The sequence below is a fragment of the Cinclus cinclus genome, chromosome 15, assembly GCF_963662255.1.
Source record: "Cinclus cinclus chromosome 15, bCinCin1.1, whole genome shotgun sequence".
Classification (NCBI taxonomy): Eukaryota; Metazoa; Chordata; class Aves; order Passeriformes; family Cinclidae; genus Cinclus; species Cinclus cinclus.
This window is the reverse complement of record NC_085060.1, coordinates 782,425-801,643: the sequence shown is the minus strand read 5'-3', so window position 1 is coordinate 801,643 and position 19,219 is coordinate 782,425. Positions and strand designations below refer to the sequence as shown.

The following is a 19,219-nucleotide window of genomic DNA, read 5'->3' as shown; positions in this document are numbered from 1 at the left end:
GGGGATGTTTTAAATCGGGGGAACCTGCGGCTCTTTTCCCTTGGCAGATGCTGCTGAGAACCACCTGGGTGCTCCTGGCAGGTAAGGAGTCCGGGCTGGGATGGGCTGGGCTGGGATGGGGGTTCCTTCCCTCTTCCAAACCCCTCTGGAGCCGAGCGTGGGGAGCTTTTAGTAGAAGGCTTAACCTGGAAGGCAAAGGCAAAATGTTTGTCCAAGGAGAGAGGAGGTGGAAGAGCCATGCACAGCTCCGGGGATAAAAGTCTGCTGCAGCCAGGTTAACAGTGGGGCTGATAGATGTACTCCTACATAAATACCAGTATATATGTTATTGTCTGTGTTTGTGTTTAAAATAGATATGTAAAAGTAGCTGATGATTTTAAAACTGCAAGTTTTACTTGCAGTTAAACTCCTGTTTTCATTGTGCTCCTTAAACAATCACTGGCTGCCTTGAAACACAAACGGTGGAATAACAGGAGGGTTTGGGTTGAAAAGGACCTTAAAGCTCATCCCATTCCACCCCCAGGCTGCTCCAAGCCATGTCCCACCTGGCCTTGAACATTTCCAGGGATCCAGGGGCAGCCACAGCTCCTCTGGGCACCCTGTGCTAGCTCCAAATGCACAAAGATTTTCAGGATGAGCATCTAAAATGGAAGCCCATTACCCTACTGCTTGATTTTGGGGTAGTGTCAGTGAGCTCTCAGTGTCTGTATGATGAGTTTGGGCCATGGCAGCTGCAAAAGATGGAATGTTTTCCTCTTTCCCTCACCTGGTCGTTCTGTTCTCTGTAAATAGTGTTTTCTATGCAGAAAAAGGAAAGTTTTCAGAGAAAAATTATTTTTAGTCATTAAATTGTATTTTCTTTCTCCCCACCTACAGTTTGGGGGGCGGGAAGGCATGAAAATAGCTGCCTTTCAAGGTCATGAGAGTGAGAAATTAAAATCACTTACTGAACTTGACTTCACATGGATTATCACACCTATTTTCCCTCCCACCTGCGCTGCACCATCCCCAGGGGAGCAGCAGGGGTTTCCAGGGCCTGGCAGGCGCAGAGGGAATGCGGGTGAACAGGTGCTTATCGGGGCAGGAGCTGAGACAGGGCTGAGAGCAAACACAGCCTGTGAAGATCCCTGCCCAGCACCACAGCCCCGGGGCCGGGCACTCCCCCCTCCTCTTTCCTACAATCCTCTTCCCTGGGGATGGGGTCTGGCACTGGGACTTTCCCACAGCAGCTCCTCCTTCAGTCCTTGAGCACCTGCCAGAGCCCAGGTCGTGGCAAGCCCAGAAAGTTCAGGAAGGCAGCTGCATCCTGCACCCAGGAGCATGTGGACACCTTCAGCCCCAAACAGGAATTTTGTGGCTGTCCCGGCCCTGGCAGTGTTGAAAGGCAGGATGAGCAAGGGTTGGAGCAGCCTGGTCTGGTGGAAGGTGTCCCTGCAGATGGCAGAGCTGGAATGAGACAGGCTTTGAGCTCCCTTCCAGCCCAAACCTTTCCAGGGTTCTGTGAATTGAGAATGACGGGAATTAGGTCAGAGTGACAAAAACTCAGGTGGGAGAAGCTCATTCCACCCCTCTGCCACGGGCAGACACAGAGCAGAGCTCCCAGCCCCATCCCCACCCCTCTCCTCCCTGCAGGGCTGCTGGTGCTGTTCCCTGGGGCTCTGGCAGCACCAGGACCTGTCCACAGAGCCACTGCCGTGGGATCCTCGGCGCTGCTCCCTGGGCTGGAAAACATCACCCACAGCGATTCCTTGGGCTGGGAATTCCTCAATGGCAGCGGCTCCCACACCATCCTGCAGCACCAGGGTGGGGGCCAGGCCCCAGCCATCCACTCTCCCTATGCAGGACGAGCCATTTTCCATCCATCCAATGGATCCCTCCTGCTGGAGCATGTCCAGGAGAGTGACGGTGGCACCTACAGAGTGACAGGAGGCAGGGAGAGCCTGGAAATCCAGCTGGAAGTGCTCCGTGAGTGCTGGCTGTGGGAGGGGGCAGAGGGGTGGTGGATCCAAGCAGAATCTGTGCACGGACCAAGAGCCAGGGCAAGGGGCTTGCAGAAGGGATTTGATGGGCCAGTCCTGAGCTTGTTTGCACCTGCCATGGGTGGAGACAGCAGCAGGAGGCCTTGGAAAGAGGCTCCCAACCTCTCCTGGGTAAGCACATCTGGAACTGCTGCCCAGTGAGACCTTCCAGGGGCCTGGCTGGGACAGAGGGACAAGTTCCATCCTGGAAAAGCAATTCCCTCCCTTGTTTACCACTCTTCAGTGCAGGGATGGAGGGAGTGGTGGGAGGATGGAGGGCCTGGTGGATACCCCTGGTGCAGGGATAATGGAGGGACTGGTGAGTTGCTGTGACTGCCACCTGCAGGGTCCCTCTCCCAGACACCTGGCAGAGCCAACGGAGCTGAGGTTTCTGGAGAAGCCACCACCCCTCAGGCCAGGCTGTCCCGTTGGTCCCCAGCAGGCGCCAGCCCCCACCACAGAGATCAGAGGCACTTGAAAGGCCCCAGAGTCCCTCCTCAGAACTGCTGCCAGCAATTCCCTTAATTTGCTCTGGTTTATCCACCTCTCACCAATCATGCCATGGCCACAATGCCACTGCAGCCTTGAGCCACTCCTTCCAAGCACACACAATCCAAGTGGGATCTGCTGCCTTCTCTGCTATTTTCTCATTTCCTGGCACGTTTCAAAGTGGTCCATATCTACCCACATCCATTACAAGCAGTGATTCAACTGGAAAAAAGCCAGTCCTGAAAGCACAGCTGCAGGATGGACTTCCCAAGGGAAAGGCACCTGTGACCATGCTCTGGCTGATGCTGTGGTGGCAATTGCAGCCCAAGGGCCCACCAGGGATGCTCCAGGTCATGTTCACTGGCACAGGTGCCCAGAGCATCTGGGGCTGCCCCTGGATCCCTGGCAGTGCCCAAGGCCAGGTTGGACATTGGGGTTTGGAGCAGCCTGGGACAGTGGGAGGTGTCCCTGCCATGGCAGGGGTGGCACTGGGTGGGCTTTAAGGTCCCTTCCCACCCAAACCGTTCTGGGGTCTCTGCTCCCTTTCCAGAGCCTGTGTCCCACCCTCAGCTCTGGACCAGCAGCCTCCTGGCTGGGGCCACTGGCCAGGTTGTCTGTGAGGTGGCAGAGGGCAGAGTGGACTCCATGACCTGGAAGAAGGATGGACAGCCCCTTGCCCCAGACAGAGTGTCCCAGGTGTCCAGCAGCAGCAGTGCTCTGTACCTGAGGCCAGCCAAGAGGTCGGACTGTGGCTCCTATTCCTGCAACGCCAGCAACGGGATCAGCTGGCAAGAAACCTCCCTGGAGATCACCATTGAAGGTCTCACCTCCCACTGCTCCTCCTGCCCTCCACCCTTCCCTGCGGATGCCTCCGTGGCCCCACCCCATCCCTCAGCCTCCATCCCCCGATTCCCCTCAGGTGCTGCTGCCAGGAGCTGCCCCTCATGGGATGATCAGCAGCAATTCCCACCCTTTGATCCCACTAAGGCACAGCCCTTGGCAGCAGACTGGGGATTCCCTCTTGGGGCAGGTCCAAAACCGTGGCCCTTGGCCAAGGTGATGCCAGGCAGGACATGGGCAGGAGGGTGGCTGGGAAGCCCGTGGGGAGCACCCACCCCAGGCTGGACATGGCATGGAGTGGATTTGGCCAGCAGCTGGTAAATAAATGGGATCTGTCCTGGTGATGGAGGATCCCTGCGGCCAGCAGAGCCGGTGGGGCTGGTCCTGCTGCTGTCCTGGCTCCTGCCCCTCGGGGTCACTCTTTTCCAGGTCTCTCTGGTGTCTTGAAGCACACCCTGAGGATGGCGGTGGTCGCTGTGGTCTTCGCTGTTATCTCGGCGTGGGGGTTAATTATTCCTGTCTGCCAGTCCCAAAAACTCAGGATAAGTGAGTTGGGAGGAGCGGGACCCATTTCCCTTGTCTGGGGGGGACAGCAAAAAGAACTGGGAACCCCCAGGTCTGAGATGTCCTACAGGGTGGGGATGGGCTGCAATCCACCCTGAGGAAGGGGTCACAGCCGTCACCCCCCTCTGCTCTGGGTTTTTTTAGGAGGGGAGCTCTGGAGGTGGCTCAGCTCCTACACCTGTGGGCTGGTGTGCATCGCCTGCATCCTGGATGGCACCGCCGGCGTCCTCTGGATGTGGGAGGAAGGTCAGAAGGGCTGTGGGGAGGTTTGGAGGGAGGGGGGACAGACCCCGTGAGAGATGCAGAGCCCAGTGGGGCCCAGAGAGGAAGGCAGGGAGGGGCAGGGGGGTCACACCATGGGATGTGGGGGACAGATCCATCCAGAGCAGTACAGGATCCATGTGGGACCCCCATGTGTGACCCCCATGTGTGATGTCCAGCCCTGGCGGAGACTGGAGCACCACGTGCATTAAACACCTCCCTGGACATTAATACATGTACTCCCCTTTCCCCAGAGCCCCTTCCCAGAATGAGTCCCAGCTGGACAAAATGAACAGAGAATGGAGAGGCTGCAAGGAAAGGCTGGAAGTCAGAGGAGAGTGGGGAAGGGATGGAATGAGGGTTCCCAGGAGGTGAAGGGGGTGGGCAGGGGAACATCGGGGTCTCTGCCTTGTCCTGTTGTCTCTCAGGCCCTTCTGTGGCTGTGATACTGCCTGAGATCACCCTGAGCTACCTCACTGTGGTCACCTTCCTGGTTGCCACCACCGTGATTTTCCAGCCTTCAGATTTCAGCCATCTCAAGAGCAAAAAAGGTGAGGGGTCCCACCAAGGATGAACCAAACTGCTCCACAGGGGGCTTATTCTGCCCTAAACATCCCTAACTTTTTAAAAATGAGAGCTGCTGTGCTAACTCAGGCTGGTGGATCCCTCAGCAGTGCCTGGGTGAGGCCAGCCCTGCACCCACAGCTCTGGACACTCACCCTCGTCCTCATCCCTCTTTCCTGCAGCACAGCGCACCATGGGCTACGCCGCACCAGGGGCCGTGGTGGCCGTGGTGCTGAGCAGCTCCTTCCTCATCAAGAGCATCTACCACCGCCACGGTGAGCAGAGACCCTCCAGGGACCTCCCCAAGGCCACAGCTCCTGTAGTCCCCACCTCCCTTCAGTCCCTGTTACACCTCCAAAACCAAACCCACCCAACCGGGGCTTTCAGGGAAGTGAGACCTTGGCAGGAGCAAAATTCGGTGTCAACATCCTCCACCTACTTCGTTTTCTATTTTTTGTGTGTTTGTGCTTTCATGGTGGCAACCTGCCTTCCTCCTTTCCGTGCCCTGCTCTGTTTTCTCTGGTGGCAGAAAGAGGATGCACAGAGTTCATGGATGTGACCGTCCTGGTGGCCAGCACGGCGGCCGTGGTGGCCCTGCCCCTCCTTGCCATCGGCCTCTGCTGTGAGTCTGCTCCTTCCTCCTCTTCCTCGGGGTCCCCACACCATCCAGAAGCCACAGGAATTATTTAGAAGTGGTTTATTCTGTTTTTGTGAAGCCCCCACGGGCAGTGGTTGCCACTGTTTCCCTTCCCTGAGAAGCCCCAGGAACTGCATCCCGAATCCAACACCCCAGGGGCTGCATCCCAACCATGACCCCATCCTTGGTGCCTCTCACACCTCCTGATCCAGGGACAGATTTGTCTTTTGCAGATCAAAGGACCCAGGGCTGGCACAAAGACCATGATGGCTGTTGGATGGACAAAGTCAGGTAGGTCCTTTGTTCCTCTTTTCCATATAAATTGCTATTTTCCACATGAATTTGTACATCTTGAAGTGAAAGAAGCCGGATGTGGAAACTAAAACATATACCCTGTGTTTTAGTTTAAGACCCAGACCCCAAGAAAGTTCCAGCCCAGCCCTGTCCTCCAGCCCTGGGTTCTTGCTGGGTTCAGGGGGAGGCTCTGGTGGGGTTCCCATCCAGCAAAGCACTTGAGAGCCCTCTCAAATCTCCCCCTTATGGCCTCAGCCCGAAGCTTTTAAACCTTAATTCCTCCTGGATTCATGGATTAACAGAATGGTTTGGATGGAAAGGGAACTCTAAGATTATCCTGTTCCACCTCCCACTGTCCCAGGCTGCTCCAGCCCCAATGTCCAGCCTGGCCTTGGACACTTCCAGGGATCCAGGGGCAGCCACAGCTGCTCTGGGCACCCTGTGCCAGGGCCCCCTCAGTCTCACAGGGGTTCATTTTGACGCTCAGCATTTTCCACCCTCCTCTTTCTTCCAGCTCCTTTGAGATGTCTCAGCCGGGCACCAAGGACACCATTCCCAGCTGAGATCCATGGGGGAATCTCTCACCTGGCTAAGCCAGCCCACGCCTTCCCCCAGGTTTAGGGGGTTCAGAGGTTGCAGTTTTGGTTCCTCCATGATCCTCATAATAAATGTCCATTAAATTAACCTGATTCTGCCTTTTTTTTTTTTTAATAAAACAGACCCAGGGGACATTTCCCCCTTTCTTTCTCCAGAAAACCAAAGCCTGAAATAGAGAAGCCCCTTCAGTAGCACCTGCAGGAGTCTCTCACTGGTTTATCTTTATTTAATGTTTGTTTACAACAATTCAGAGCTACTTGTGTAAGATACACCCAGAAAAGTATTTCAGGCTACTCTCAGGTGTAACCCTGTAGTAACTTGAAAGAGATTCTGGCTTTACCAGTAGCAAAGGTGGAGGAAGGACATGAAGGCACAAACGCAGGGTGGGAGGAGGTGGATGCTGTCAACAGCTCTTCCTCAGGTCCATCCCAGGGCATCTGACACACTCTGGGGTTTATTTACTGCAGGCAGGATTCAATCACACCCAGCCTGTGCCAGGGGATGTTTTTCCTGGCTGTCACAAGGCACTGAGGTGTTTCCTGCAGCCCGAGGGAGCCTTTTCCACCCACAAACAGTGCTGAGCACAGCCCTGCACACAAAGGCCCCCAGATGAACCCCAAACCTCCCCAAAAAGCCCCCCTGGAACAGCCCTGCCCCAGCTCCTTGGGAGGCAGCTCCTCCCTGGGCACGGCCGGGCTCCCGTGACTCAGGGAATGGGGCCAGGTTAAAAATACCCTCTCCCAGATTTGGAGCAGAGTTGTTGGGCTGTTTTTAACCCCAGCTGAGTCCCTCAGGCTCAGGAGCAGGCGAGGGAGGGGATGGGGATGCAGGAACCCCCACAGGGGGAGCAAATGGTGTCCTCAAGAGCAAGGGGTGATCTCCCAGAGCTGGGCACTGAGACAAACCCAGCACTGCCAGCAGGCACACCCCACAGGGGCTGACCCCATCCCACTGCCAGCCACAGCCGAGGGGGCACCTCCCAGCCCTAAACATCACAGCAACACCCGCGGATAACACACGCTCTTTATTAGCGGCAAGGACGGCGCCAAACCACAAAGCCATCCACTGACAACTCCCCAGGAGAGTTTCTTGTAAAACGTGTGGCTGTTTTACACCCTCAAGTGCAACAGAGAACACAACAACCTGCCCTGCAGCTTCCAGAGGGGATGGAATCTCATATCTCCCACCCAAACTCCTCTGCTTCCATTAATGGCGCCACAACACCCCAGGCTGAGATGGACCCTTGCTAACAGCCCCTGAATCTCCCAGTGCTCCCTCCCACAATTTCCCAGTTTGCCTTTGAGAGGTCCCCAGCCTGCTCCTGAGGCGCTGGGGACTGGGCCTGGCTTTTCCCCCTCAGAATAAAAGAGGGTGCAAATGTCCTGGGGTGCCCAACAGTGGGGTCCAGGCTGGAAATGTCTGCTCTGCCTCCAGGCTCAGCTGAAGGAGCAACATCCCCTGCACAGCAAAGCCCAGGAGAGCCCTGCAGAGGTCACAGGGGAGGGAGGAGAAAGGGACAGGAGCAGGAGAGGGGACAGGGACAGGGACAGGGGCTCCCTGTACCCAGCCAGGACAAAGCCGATGTCACCTGCAGGAGCAGCACATGGGAAGAGGGTTGGGGTTGTCCTGTTTGGTGCTGGGATGAGGAGGGGATGGCCCCACAGTGTCCCCAGGGATGTCCCCAGATCCTGCAGAGCCCAGGGCTGGAGGAGCTGGGCTCAGGAGCATCCCACCTCAGCCAGCCACAGGGATTTCCTTGGGATCTCTTTTTACAAACTGAATTCCTTTGCTGCTCCCCCATTCCCTGCCAGCTCCTGCTGCCTCAGCTCCCCCCTGGCTGCACACCCAGCACAGTCCTGCCCTTCTCTTCCATCCCACAGTCACACAGAGCAGGGTGCCCTGAGCCCCCTGGCACTCCCCTGGCACAGCAGGACAAGGGGAAGCCCTGGGGCTGGCACCGTGACACCTGCCCCCAGCCCCAGGACTGTGGATTTATTTGCCCAGCAGGGACAGTGGCTCTTTCCAGAGCCACGAGCCCATGGAGGCCTCTGGAGGAAAGCAGGAGGATGGAGGGAGGGAGCAGGTACATCCCTCTCCCCAGGGATTCACAACAGGAAGAGCAGGACAACACAGAAATAGTCCAAACCAGTGTTTTCCAAAAAAACTATTTGCAAATTCTGGCAGCTTGAACACTTCAGAAGTGAGCCCAGGAGAGGCTGGGATGGGATACCTGGCACTCCCAGCAGTATCCATCACCAGGGAAGGGCAGGGCTGACACAGCTCTACCTGAAAGGAGAAGAGAGAGCCCCACCTGAGCCATGTCCTGGGCACTCGGGCCCCTCCAGCAGGTCTGGACTTCTGCCCTACTCCAAATTCCAGGAGCTACCTTGGCCAGGTTGTGTCTGGCTGGAATTCCCTGGTATCTGACTGCACAAGGCACCTGAGAGCTCCTTGTCTGTAACCCAGCACTTCATGGGGTGGGTTTTCCATCCCAAGGGACTCACATCCTGATCCTCACCCTCCAGGAATCTCCAGTGAAAAGCCTGAGTGTGTTTGTGGTCACAGAGAGGGAGCGATTTCTGAGAAAAATCTCAAGAATCACTCACTTCCCAGAAATCTCTGGAGTATTCAAATGTAAATTCAGTATCCACCCATTATTCAGAGCTAAGATAACCAGGAGTGTCAGGCTCTGGGTGGAGGAATCAGGAATATTTCCAGAGTGGGGATTAAATAGAGCGGACAGCAAATCCTCTGAGTCCCCAGGATGGGAGAGCAGCCTCTTACCAGAGAGGCTGGAATAGCACCCCGAGCTCTCCCACTTCTCCAGCTCACTCAGATCCAGCCAAGGATAAATTTGGGCTTGTAGAGAGAAAATTTTGGGTGGAGCAAAGGGGCCACCCCAAGAGGGGGCTGGAGGCACCTTACCAACAATTGTCATGTGAGTTCTTCCTTCTCTGGCACCAGAACAAGACACCTGGGGACAAAGCAGCAGCATCAGAGAATCCCAGGATCCCAGAACTATTTGGGCTGGAGGGACCCTCAAAGCCTGTCCAGTTCCAACCCCTGTCATGGGCAGGACCACCTTCCACCAGCCCAGGCTCTCAGAGCCCCACTACCATCATCATCATCATCATCATCATCATCAATGGAGGCCAGCATGACCTCCTTGGATGGGGACAGCAGCTGTGCCAAAGCCCATCCCTTGCCCATGGGATGCCAGGGTGGGAGAGCCAGGTCCTGGCAGGGGTGTGCCACATGGGACCCTCTCACCCACCTCTGGTGGCCACAGCACCTGCCATGGCAGCCACGAGCCAGAAACTGGGCAAAGAGTCACCCCAGCACCCACCTGTCCCCACCCCAGCACCCACCTGCGAGCAAGCCAATGATGACACAGGTCAGGACCACAGGCAGCACCACGTTGGCAGAGTCTGCAAAGGGGACAAACCCAGAGCCTCTGCACCAGAGCAAATTTAACCTGAATTTAACCCAGCAAACCTGTCTGCTCAGCACAGGCAGGCAGAGAAAAACCCCTTTGCTGGGCATGGAAAGGAAAAAAAAGGGGAAAGGAAAAAGGAAAGAGGAAAAAGGAAAGAGGAAAAAGGAAAGAGGAAAGAGGAAAGAGGAAAGAGGAAAGAGGAAAGAGGAAAGAGGAAAGAGGAAAGAGGAAAGAGGAAAGAGGAAAGAGGAAAGAGGAAAGAGGAAAGGAGAATGCACTCACGGTGGACCTGCAGCAGGAAGGAGGTCTCGTTCTGGCTCACAGCATTGCTCACCACGCAGGTGTAGTAGCCGCTGTCGCTGATGCTGACCCGCAGGATGCAGAGCGTGCTGTTCTCCACAAACTGGATGCGCTCACTTCCCAGCAGCAGCTCCCCGTTCTTCTTCCACCAGTAGGTGTCTGCCTTCCCCTGCAGCACGCTGCAAACCAGTTTGGTGTCGCCTCCTGCCTTCACGAAGGAGTTGCCCACGATTCTGGGCTGGGACAGCGGCTCTGGGAGAGCAGAGGCAGTGTCAGTGCCCAAACTGTGGCTGCTGGAACCCCAAAGCCTGGGAGTTCGGAGCTTTCTGTGCTTTCTGGCTCTGACTCTCAAAAGAGCACTGCTTTTGACCCGAGGCCTTGGAGAAGGCTTCCAAAACTGAGTGGTAAGAGTTGGGATCACTGGTGTGTAGTTTGAATAGAAGTGTGTGATTTCACACGGTGAAGGGTTTGGAATTTGGGGTTTTAGAATATAGTAATGGGTGTGGGACAAGATGGAGGCTCTTGGGTGTTGTCTCTTTCTTCCCTCTTGTTCCTTCTCAGTTTTAGGTGGTGGTTTTGGGTTGGATTGAAGGTATCATGCTGCGGGTCACAGGTGTTTGGTCATTGGGTCAAAAGCACAAATATTACAGATATTAGTTTTCAATTAGATAGTTAGGCTTTAAAACCTTGTAACTAACTAGATCCACCTCCATTTCCTCGCTTTTAGGTCATTACCTAGAAGTACTGTGGAACTCACTGTACTATGGATAAGAACTAATAAGCAACTAAGCCCGAACATGAATGAATACTTCATCCTGACTGTAACTAAAGGCAAGGAAAAAAAAACAAAAAAAAAAAAAACAAAGAGAAAACAGAAATAGGTGGGGTCACTAAGACACAGCCACGGAGGAGGGATGGCCGCAGGACAGCCAGGTAACGGGGAGAGAGGGTCCGGGCTGCAGGACACAGCAGGAGTCACCCCCTCAGCCACGGGGATCCCACTGCAGCACCTGCTGCAGGAGCCCTGCCTGCCACGGCTGGGAACGATTTACGGCATGGTGAATCGTGGAAGGGTTTGGGTAGGAAGGGAATTTAAGGATCCCCCAGTTTCATGGGTAGGGACACCTCGCACCATCCCAGGTTGCTCCAAACCCCGTCTAGCCTGGCCTTGGACACTGCCAGGGATCCAGGGGCAGCCACAGCTGCTCCGGGAATTCCAGCCCAGCTCCTCCTCACCCTCACAGCCAGGAATTCCTAATTCCCAATATCCCACCCAGCCCTGCCCTGTGGCAGTGGGAGCCATTCCCTGTGTCCTGTCCCTCCATCCCTTGTCTCTCCAGCTCTCCTGGAGCCCCTTCAGGCCCTGCCAGGGGTTCTGAGCTCTCCCTGGATCCTTCTCCTCTCCAGGTGAGCACCCCCAGCTCTCCCAGCCTGGCTCCAGCCCTGCAGCAGCTCCGTGGATTCCTCTGGGTTTATTCCAGTAGCTCCAGCTCCCTCCAGTGCTGGACCCAGGGCTGGGGCACCTCTGCCGGTGAGGTCTCACCTGAGGGGGGGCACAGGGGCTGGGATGTGCTGAGCTTCTCATCCACCAGCACCCCAGATCCTTCCAGCGCCCCCAAATCCTTCCAGCAACCCCAAATCCTCCAGCAGGGCCATGGAAATTTCCCTGCAGCTTTGGGGGACCCAGCCCCTGCCGGGAACAGCGCCCGGAGCCCAGAAAAGCCGCGGGTCCCTTCCCGAGCTTCCCCCAAAAGCTTTTCCCTGGGATTAAGGCATGCCCGAACCTGGAATCTCAAACCAGGGAAAGTTTCCCAAAGCCGGGACCGGCTCCGTGAGGCTGGGGGGGGGGTCCCGGGGGTCCCGCCCGCCTTCCCCCAACCGGACCCAACCGGACCAAAGCTCCCCGGAGCGGCCCGGGGACACCCCGGGCACCCGGACCGGGACCGACCCGCCCCGACCACCCCCGGCCCGGGGCTGACACTCGCCTGTGACCGCAGCGCTGCCGGGGGCGAGAAGGGGGGAGAGGAAGAGGAGGAGGAGGAAAGGGGAAACAGGGAACATCTGCGGGACCGGTGGGATCAGCTCCGCCACGGGGCTCCGGCAGTGCCACGGGGCGGGACCGAGCGGGTCCGGCCCCCCCCCCCCCCCTCCTCCTCCTCTCCTCCCCTCCCCTTCTCCCCTTCCCTTCTCCCCTCCCCTTTCCTTCTTCTCCTCTCCTCCTCACTTCGCTCTCCTTCTCTGCCCAGGAATCCATCCCAATCCCACTAGAGGGAGCGAGGACATCAGCTATGCGAGGACATGGAGCTCGGCTCATTGTGCCAGGAACCACGGAGGCACTGGGACCGGAGAGCCCGGCCCAGGGAAGGAACTGCAGCAGAACATGCCTGTCCCTGCCTGTCATTGCCTGTCCCTGTCTGTCATTGCCTGTCCCTTCCTGTTCCTGTCCGTCATCCATCACCAGAGTGTGGGGACACTCCTGGCCATGGCATGGATGTCTCAGGAGCTGCTGTCTCACCTCGCGATGAGAGAATGCTTTTCCTCATCCCTCCTGGGAAAGCTTGCAGCTCCAGGGTTTTTTGGGGCTCATCCATCCATCCATCCATCCATCCATCCATCCATCCATCCATCCCTCCCCTGCCAAACTCCCGCCAGCTGTGCAGGGGGCACCCTTGGAGCCTTTCTTCTCCTTCTTTCCCTCTCTCCTTACACCTTGGCTCCCAGCCTCCAGGTGCCACCACCAGCCAGAGGCCAGGAAGGGCTGTGAGGAGCAGCGTGTGCCCATCCAAGCCAATGTCCTGTCCCACTTGGGTGACCTCCATCCCTCCATCCCTCCATCCCTTCATCCCTCCATCCCTCCAGCTGGCACGTGTGAGGCTGGAGCAGCCCTGGAGCAGCTCTGATGCCACCAGGCAGGGAACATCTCCACCCAGTCTGTGATAACAGGGACAAACAAACCCCGGCAGGAGAGAGCCAGGGAAGGGCTGGGGTGCTCCCAGGGCTGGAGAGAAGAAGTTGGATACCTGATGCTCTCACTGGAAGTACAGTGTGATGAGGAAGAGGCTTTTCCCAAAAATCACCTCAGCTCCGGGAACTGATGGGTTCCAATCGAAAGACAAACATCTGAGGGCGCATTCCAGGGAGGTTACAGCACGCACGCGATGACTTCACGTCTCAGGGGCTGTTGTTTCCTGAGAGAGGGCCGGCACATGTTGGGAGTCATCAGCCAGGCCTGGGCTGGGCTGGGCTGGAGCTGAGAGCCGGCTCTGGGGAGGAGCATCCTGCGCGGAGCCAGCGCAGGGCTCTGCCTTGGCCATCCCAGGACACGTGGAAAACAACTAAAATCGCACGTTCCACCATCCTGCCTGAAGCAAACCGAAGTGAATGCGAGGGACAGGCTGGGAAATGCAGAGTCAGCTCCATGTCCAGGTCGGCTTCTCCTGCCGGGCTTCCTCCATCCGAACATCACTGAGAGCACCGGGAGACCCCAAAAAGTTCCTCTCCTGCTCCCCTGCACTTGCTCTGCACCACGGGACACTGAGGAAACAGATTTCCAGGCTCAGCCTGACCCTGCTCTCCCAGTGCACAGACCAGGAAACGTTAGAAGTGAAAAACAACATCTCAGCCAGGACTGAGGCATTCTTTTCCCCCTGGCTCCCACCCAACTTTCTCTGCACAGCTCCAGTTGTGATCCTGCCCTGACTCACAAACCTTCAGGGTTCTGACTGCTCCTGGTTTCCCTCTGCTCCTCAGCCGTGCCCCTGTCCCATCCCACGGAGCAGCACAGGGAGCAGCGCTCCCATGTTCCTTCAGCACAAACATCTACATCCCGAACAGCAAATCGTGGAACGGTTTGGTTTGGAAGGGATCTGAAACTCATCCCGTTCCATCCTCTGCCATGGACAGGGACACTTTGCGCTAGACAAGGCTGGCAGCTGTTCCCAGATGTGCCCCTTTGCATTCCCACATGTGCCCTTTGCAGCTCTTCCCTCCTCCCCTGGCTCGGCAGGTCCTGAGCCCTTTTCCTGAGAACAACCAGGAGGGTTGAGTTGTCGTGGGATTTTTTTTTTTAGACATCATTAATCACCTTCCTCCCAGCTCAGCACCTTTCCCAAACTCCAAGGGAGTCACCTCGCCTGGGGAAAAAGCTCTGTGCCCGGGCAGGGATGGGTACGCACTGAGCTGGCAGAGAGGCAGGGAAATCAGTCCTGGGGCTGGCAGATGCTTTGGGGTGGGAGATGCCCTGCTCTGCCTTCATCGTGCTCCTGGGGACACTGCGGGGTCGGGCGTCCCGGGAAGGGAATGACCCACGGGGCAGCCACCTCCGTGACGGGTCTGGGGGCGGCTGAGCTGCCTGGGGGCTGGGCTGAGACCACCCCCTCCCCAGGGCCCCGCGGGACAGGAGGGAGCGTGAAGCGACACCCTGGGGACACACGCACCGACCGCGCTGCCTCCCGAGCATCGGCCCCGGGGCCACCACCATCACCCCTCGGTGGCCACCAGAGACCCCGCCCCTTAGGCCACAGGCCACCCCCACCTCTCCACCCCCCGTTCCGCCCCCTCCCGTCCGTCCCGCAGCGCTCGGGGCCGCGGGACCGGGACCGGGACCGGACCGGGCCGGGCTGGGCCATGGCCCCGCAGCCGCCCAGCGCCGGGCAGTACCTGCGCTCCGACAGCGGCGGCTCCGACACCCCCATGCTGGCCGAGGGCTCCGCTCCCGGGCCCGCTCCCGCTGATTGTCCCGGTGATTGCCCCGGTGCCGGTCCCGGTGCGGCGCGGGGGCAGCGGCGGCGGCGCTTCGGGCCGCTGTGGGGCAGCGTGGCCGTCATGGCTATCCTGGCCCTGCAGATCGCCTCCACCACCGGCCTCTTCGTCTACTTCACCATGGCCATCTCCAAGGTGAGCTTTGTCCCGGGAGTCCCGGCGGCTGCGGGAGGGCGGATCCAGATGTGGACTGGGAGGCGGACAGTGCCACAGCTCCCCAGGGAGCCACGGATCCAGATGTGGATTGGGGGTTGAACACTGTCCCAGTTCCGCAGGGACCGGCGGATCCAGATGTGGATTGGGAGGCAGACACTGCCCCAGGGAGCCACGGATCCAGATGTGGATTGGGGGTTGAACACTGCCCCAGTTCCGCCCGGACCGGCGGATCCAGATGTGGATTGGGAGGCGGACACTGCCCCAGGGAGCCACGGATCCAGATGTGGATTGGGGGCTGGACACTGCCCCAAGTCCCCAGGGAGCCACGGATCCAGATGTGGGGTGGGGGGTGGAAATTGCCTGAGCTCCGCCCGGAGCTGCAGATCCAGCTGTGCAGGCGTGGGCGGGGGGGCGGACATTGTCGCCGATCCAGATGTGGAGTGACGGCGTCTTTGTCCTGGGTACCGCCTGGAGCTGAGGTTGGCACCGGGAGAGGGGGGCTCTGCCCTGGGATCCCCTCGGAGTCTCCAGCCCCAGATGTGGCTGCAGGGGGACTTCCGTGGGCTCCAGACCCCGCTGATCCCTGATTTCAGCTTCATGTCTTCCCTCCTCCCATTCCCATCACCCCCACACACAGTCCAGGACCCCCAGATCCTCCTCAGCCCCTTTGGGAGGTGCTGGGACCCCCTATTCCAGCAGCTCTTTGCTCTCTGCAGTGCAGCCCCACCAGCTGTGCTGGGATCCCGCCATTCCCACCTCCCACGGGGTCACTCGGGCAAAACCGCTCCCAAACTTGGCTGGGACGGCTCTGATCCTTTCATCAGCCTCACCAGCCCCTCCTCTCAGCCGCTGAATCCGAGCCACAACAATCCCGCAGCCGCGGGAGGGAAGCGCCGAGCAGGAGATCCATGGGTAGAGGGAAATTCGGGGCTGGCAGCAGCTCCATGGGAGCCACGCTCAACCCTGAGGGTGAGGCAAAAAAGGGAAAAAAAGAAAGGGTCCTGCAGTGCCAGACATTCCACAAATCACACCGGAGACGGGGAAGAAGGAAAAGCCCTGCCCGCGGATGCAGGGGGAATAAACAGCCTGTCTGCATCCAGCGGAGCATCCTTTGGAGTGGGCTCCAGGCTCCTTCGGGCTTTGTCTCCGTCCCTGGGTCGCACGAGGTCCCGCTGTGAGGGATTTACATGGAAGGCGGGGAGAGGAGGGGAACGGGGAGACACAGCCCCAGGGAAGGGGCGGAGGGAGCAGAAAACCACGGCGGCGGAACAATTTGGGCTCATTTCAGCGGCCGGTCGCTGGATGTGTGCTGGGAGGAGGGAGTCAGTCTCGTGGAGTCCCTTTAGACCCTGGCAGGGGCTCTGAGCTCTCCCTGGAGCCTTCTCCAGGTGAGCAGCCCCAGCTCTTCCAGCCTGTCTCCAGAGCAGTTCCGTGGCTTTCTCTGGAGCCCCTCCAGACGCTTCCCGTGCCGGGCTGGCCCCGGTTCCGCGGGCAGCCCTGCCCGGGCACGCACCCGCCGCGGGCATTCCGAGGGAACAGCCCCATCCCGGGGGATTCGCCGCCCTGGCAGCGCCTGGCACTCCCACCTGGGCGGGCAGGTGTGTGCAGGTGTGTGCGGGAACCAGCGAGCCCTCCCGCGGGGAATGGCCGGGGCAGGGCTGGCCAGGGCTCCAGGAAGGCAGAGATGAACCCAGACCCTTCAGTCTGACCTCACACCACTGTCCTGTGGATCCAGAGGTTGAAGTGATCTCAGTAACCTGTGGATCCAGAGGCTGAGTTAATCCAAATATCCTGTGGATCTAGAGGCTGAATCATCTCAAAATCCTGTGGATACAGATGCTGAACTGATCCCAATGCCCTGGTTGTTCTCTGCGTGCCCAGGTGCAGGAGGAGCCAGGCTGAAGGCAGCTGCCCCCTGCTCCCCTCCAGCAGGATCCTGGCTGCTCCCTCGTGGTGTCCCAGTTTGCCATCACACTTTGTTTCCCTCCCAGCTGAAATCCCAGGCTCCGGGCAGCGCCGAGGAGCTGCGGTGTCTGCAGATGCTCAATCAGCAGCCCGAGGGCTCCAGCCTGGAGGAGCTGAGCAGCAGCCAGGGCTGCCTCAAGCTGGCCAGCACCATCAAAGCCTACGTGGCCACGGTGAGCCCCGGACCAGGGGAGGATGGGAGAGTTTCTGGTTGTCCCCGTGCCTCAGTTTCCCCATCCACATCACCGGAGTGCTGGGAGGGGACAAGAGCCAGGATGGCTCAAGGTGGGAGTGGGACTCAAGCTCTCCACAGTAGGGAGGTAGTGGGGCCCAGAGCCAGTATGACAGGGAAGGGGATGGAGGTTTGGAGGGACCCCTGTGTCACCTTTAACCAGGGAATTTTCTCTTCTCTGTGGCTCAGGTGACTGAGAACATCATCCGCAGGAACGCTGTGAAGGGTGAGTCCTTCCTGGGCCAGCCCTGGGGCTGCAGCCGGAGCCTGATCCACTCCTGGGGCTGCTGTGAGCTGGGGCAGCAGAGGGGAGAACCAGGACTGTCACTTGCAATGGCAGGCACACGTTCTGGGAATGGGCTGGGGCACCGCCACGTCCAGGGAACCGGGGCCGTGGCACACACAGACGTGTTGGTTGATGATTGATGAGACATTTCCATTCCTCAGTAACCTTTTGCTCTGCTGGGTCAGTGGGGCATTCCCTGCCCTGCCAGGTGTCCCCACGCTGTCCTTACAGCATCTGTCCCTTTCCTGCAGAGGCCTGGCGGAGCTACTTCAACACCTCAGAGGGGCAACTTCCCCCCAAAACAGCTGGGAAACCCTCGGCGCATCTCACCCTCCGCCCACAGAGCCTGGCTCAGGATGGTGAGTCGGGAAACGGGAAACCCTTCTGGGCACTCCTGGGTCTCCGAGCTGGGAACAGCGGAGAGGTCAAGGGGCAAGGGGCCAGCACGGTTGGGTGATGGGGGGAGGTGTTCCCTGTCCCCCCCGAGCCGGGAAGGAGTCAGAGCCACCCCTTCCCCTCCATGTGACCCCGGCGGGTCCCCTCAGCGCCCGTCCCTTCCCGCAGGACGCTCCCAGGGCTTCGGGAACCTGTCGCAGTCGTGCCGCCACGCTCTGACGCACTGGGGGCACGGCAGCCTGCAGTCCCACGTGCAGAACATGACGTACCGGGCCGGGCGGCTGCGCGTCCAGCAGCCCGGCAAGTACTACGTGTACGCCCAGATTTATTTCCGCTACCGAGGCTCCGGCCGCGACTCGGGCCCTCAGCTGGTGCAGTGCATCCAGTGGCAGCCGGCCCACAGCCCGCCCGTGCTGCTGCTCAAGGGCGTGGGCACCAAGTGCTGGGCGCCCGAGGCCGACTACGGGCTCCACGCGCTCTACCAGGGCGGGCTCTTCGAGCTCAAGGCCGGCGATGAGCTCTTCGTGTCCGTCTCCTCCTTGGCCATCGACTCCAACGATGCAGCGGCCAGTTATTTCGGGGCCTTCCGGCTCGACCTGTGACATCCCCCGCGCTCCCACCTGGCCCACGCGGCCCCCGGACAGTGGCCGACGGCCCGGGGCTGGCACGGGGTTCTTCTTGCCGTGCCGGCCCCTGTGGGACACGGGGGTGGCTGCCCATAGGGCCCTGCTGTGCTCGGCGCCGCCCTACGCGTGGGAGGCAGCCCTGGACCAAGAAGGGTCTCCGGGGGACCTGCAGGGGACATGCCAGCCCTGGTGACACAGCAGCTCCCTGCAGCGGGAAAGGCACCAGGGCCACATCTGCCTCTGCAAGACTAAATGTCCCCGTGGCAGGGTGACACCCGTGAGTCTGACCCCACCTTGGGCAGGGCTGTGGTGCCAGGACCTGGGGCTGGAAGCACCCCCAGGGCACAGGGCTGGCACCTCTGGGCACAGCATTGCCACCCCCGGGGCACACGGTGAGGGGATGGGGCAGGTCCAGGGTCAGCCTCTGGAAGGGAGCGAAGGAGTTTGGGAGATGAAAACCTGGGTCAGCACCAGCCAGGGCTGCAGGGAGGGCAAAGGGCAGGACCGTGACAGCGCCAGTCCTGGCACCACACCTGGCACGTGGCACTGGGGCACGTGGGGGCCGAGCCAGGCTGCACAGGAGCGGGAGCTCAGCACAGCTGCTGCCAGCCCCCCTCCCCGGGGGATTTCATCCCCCCCAGCCCTCATGGACAGCGCAGTCCCCGCTTCCTCGCACCTCCAGGCCTGGCAGTGCCTGCAGGATTCCAGCTCTGGGTGAGCCCGGTGGTCGCAGCAGGACCTTGGAGGGACCAGACCAGCCCTGGGGTGATGGGGGCTACCCCAGAGGCCAAAGGTGG

The 19,219-nt window shown here is 59.2% G+C and overlaps 2 protein-coding genes across 3 annotated transcripts; both read left to right on the top strand.

Annotated features, from left to right (window-relative positions):
- Positions 1 to 67: 67 nt before the first annotated feature.
- Positions 68 to 6,336, top strand: LOC134050151 (uncharacterized). Of its 2 annotated transcripts, XM_062503022.1 has the most exons (9): positions 68 to 81; positions 1,843 to 1,965; positions 3,058 to 3,893; positions 4,056 to 4,157; positions 4,601 to 4,723; positions 4,919 to 5,011; positions 5,266 to 5,358; positions 5,607 to 5,664; positions 6,182 to 6,336. In XM_062503022.1, exons 3-9 carry the CDS (start codon positions 3,809 to 3,811, stop codon positions 6,228 to 6,230), a joined length of 603 nt encoding a protein of 200 aa, XP_062359006.1. In that variant the 5' UTR covers positions 68 to 81; positions 1,843 to 1,965; positions 3,058 to 3,808; the 3' UTR covers positions 6,231 to 6,336. The 2 variants fall into 2 exon arrangements, with proteins under 2 accessions (XP_062359006.1, XP_062359005.1); XM_062503021.1 differs by lacking the exon at positions 68 to 81 and having other exon boundaries at positions 1,760 to 1,965.
- Positions 6,337 to 14,626: 8,290 nt separating this feature from the next.
- LOC134050223 (tumor necrosis factor ligand superfamily member 10-like) lies at positions 14,627 to 18,398 on the top strand. The gene is made up of 5 exons (XM_062503157.1): positions 14,627 to 14,896; positions 16,909 to 17,055; positions 17,304 to 17,340; positions 17,652 to 17,759; positions 17,965 to 18,398. The coding sequence occupies exons 1-5, from the start codon at positions 14,627 to 14,629 to the stop codon at positions 18,396 to 18,398; spliced, it is 996 nt and encodes a 331-aa protein (XP_062359141.1).
- The last annotated feature ends 821 nt before the right edge of the window (positions 18,399 to 19,219 follow it).

Excerpts from the sequence above, each read along its gene's own strand:
- LOC134050151 (XM_062503022.1), top strand. The coding sequence starts at position 3,809 with ATGGCGGTGGTCGCTGTGGTCTTCGCTGTTATCTCGGCGTGGGGGTTA. Across the intron at positions 3,894-4,055 it reads GTCCCAAAAACTCAGGATAA|GAGGGGAGCTCTGGAGGTGG; the intron begins GTGAGTTGGGAG and ends GGGTTTTTTTAG. Across the intron at positions 5,012-5,265 it reads GAGCATCTACCACCGCCACG|AAAGAGGATGCACAGAGTTC; the intron begins GTGAGCAGAGAC and ends CTCTGGTGGCAG.
- LOC134050223 (XM_062503157.1), top strand. The coding sequence starts at position 14,627 with ATGGCCCCGCAGCCGCCCAGCGCCGGGCAGTACCTGCGCTCCGACAGC. Across the intron at positions 17,056-17,303 it reads TCAAAGCCTACGTGGCCACG|GTGACTGAGAACATCATCCG; the intron begins GTGAGCCCCGGA and ends TCTGTGGCTCAG. Across the intron at positions 17,760-17,964 it reads ACAGAGCCTGGCTCAGGATG|GACGCTCCCAGGGCTTCGGG; the intron begins GTGAGTCGGGAA and ends CCCTTCCCGCAG.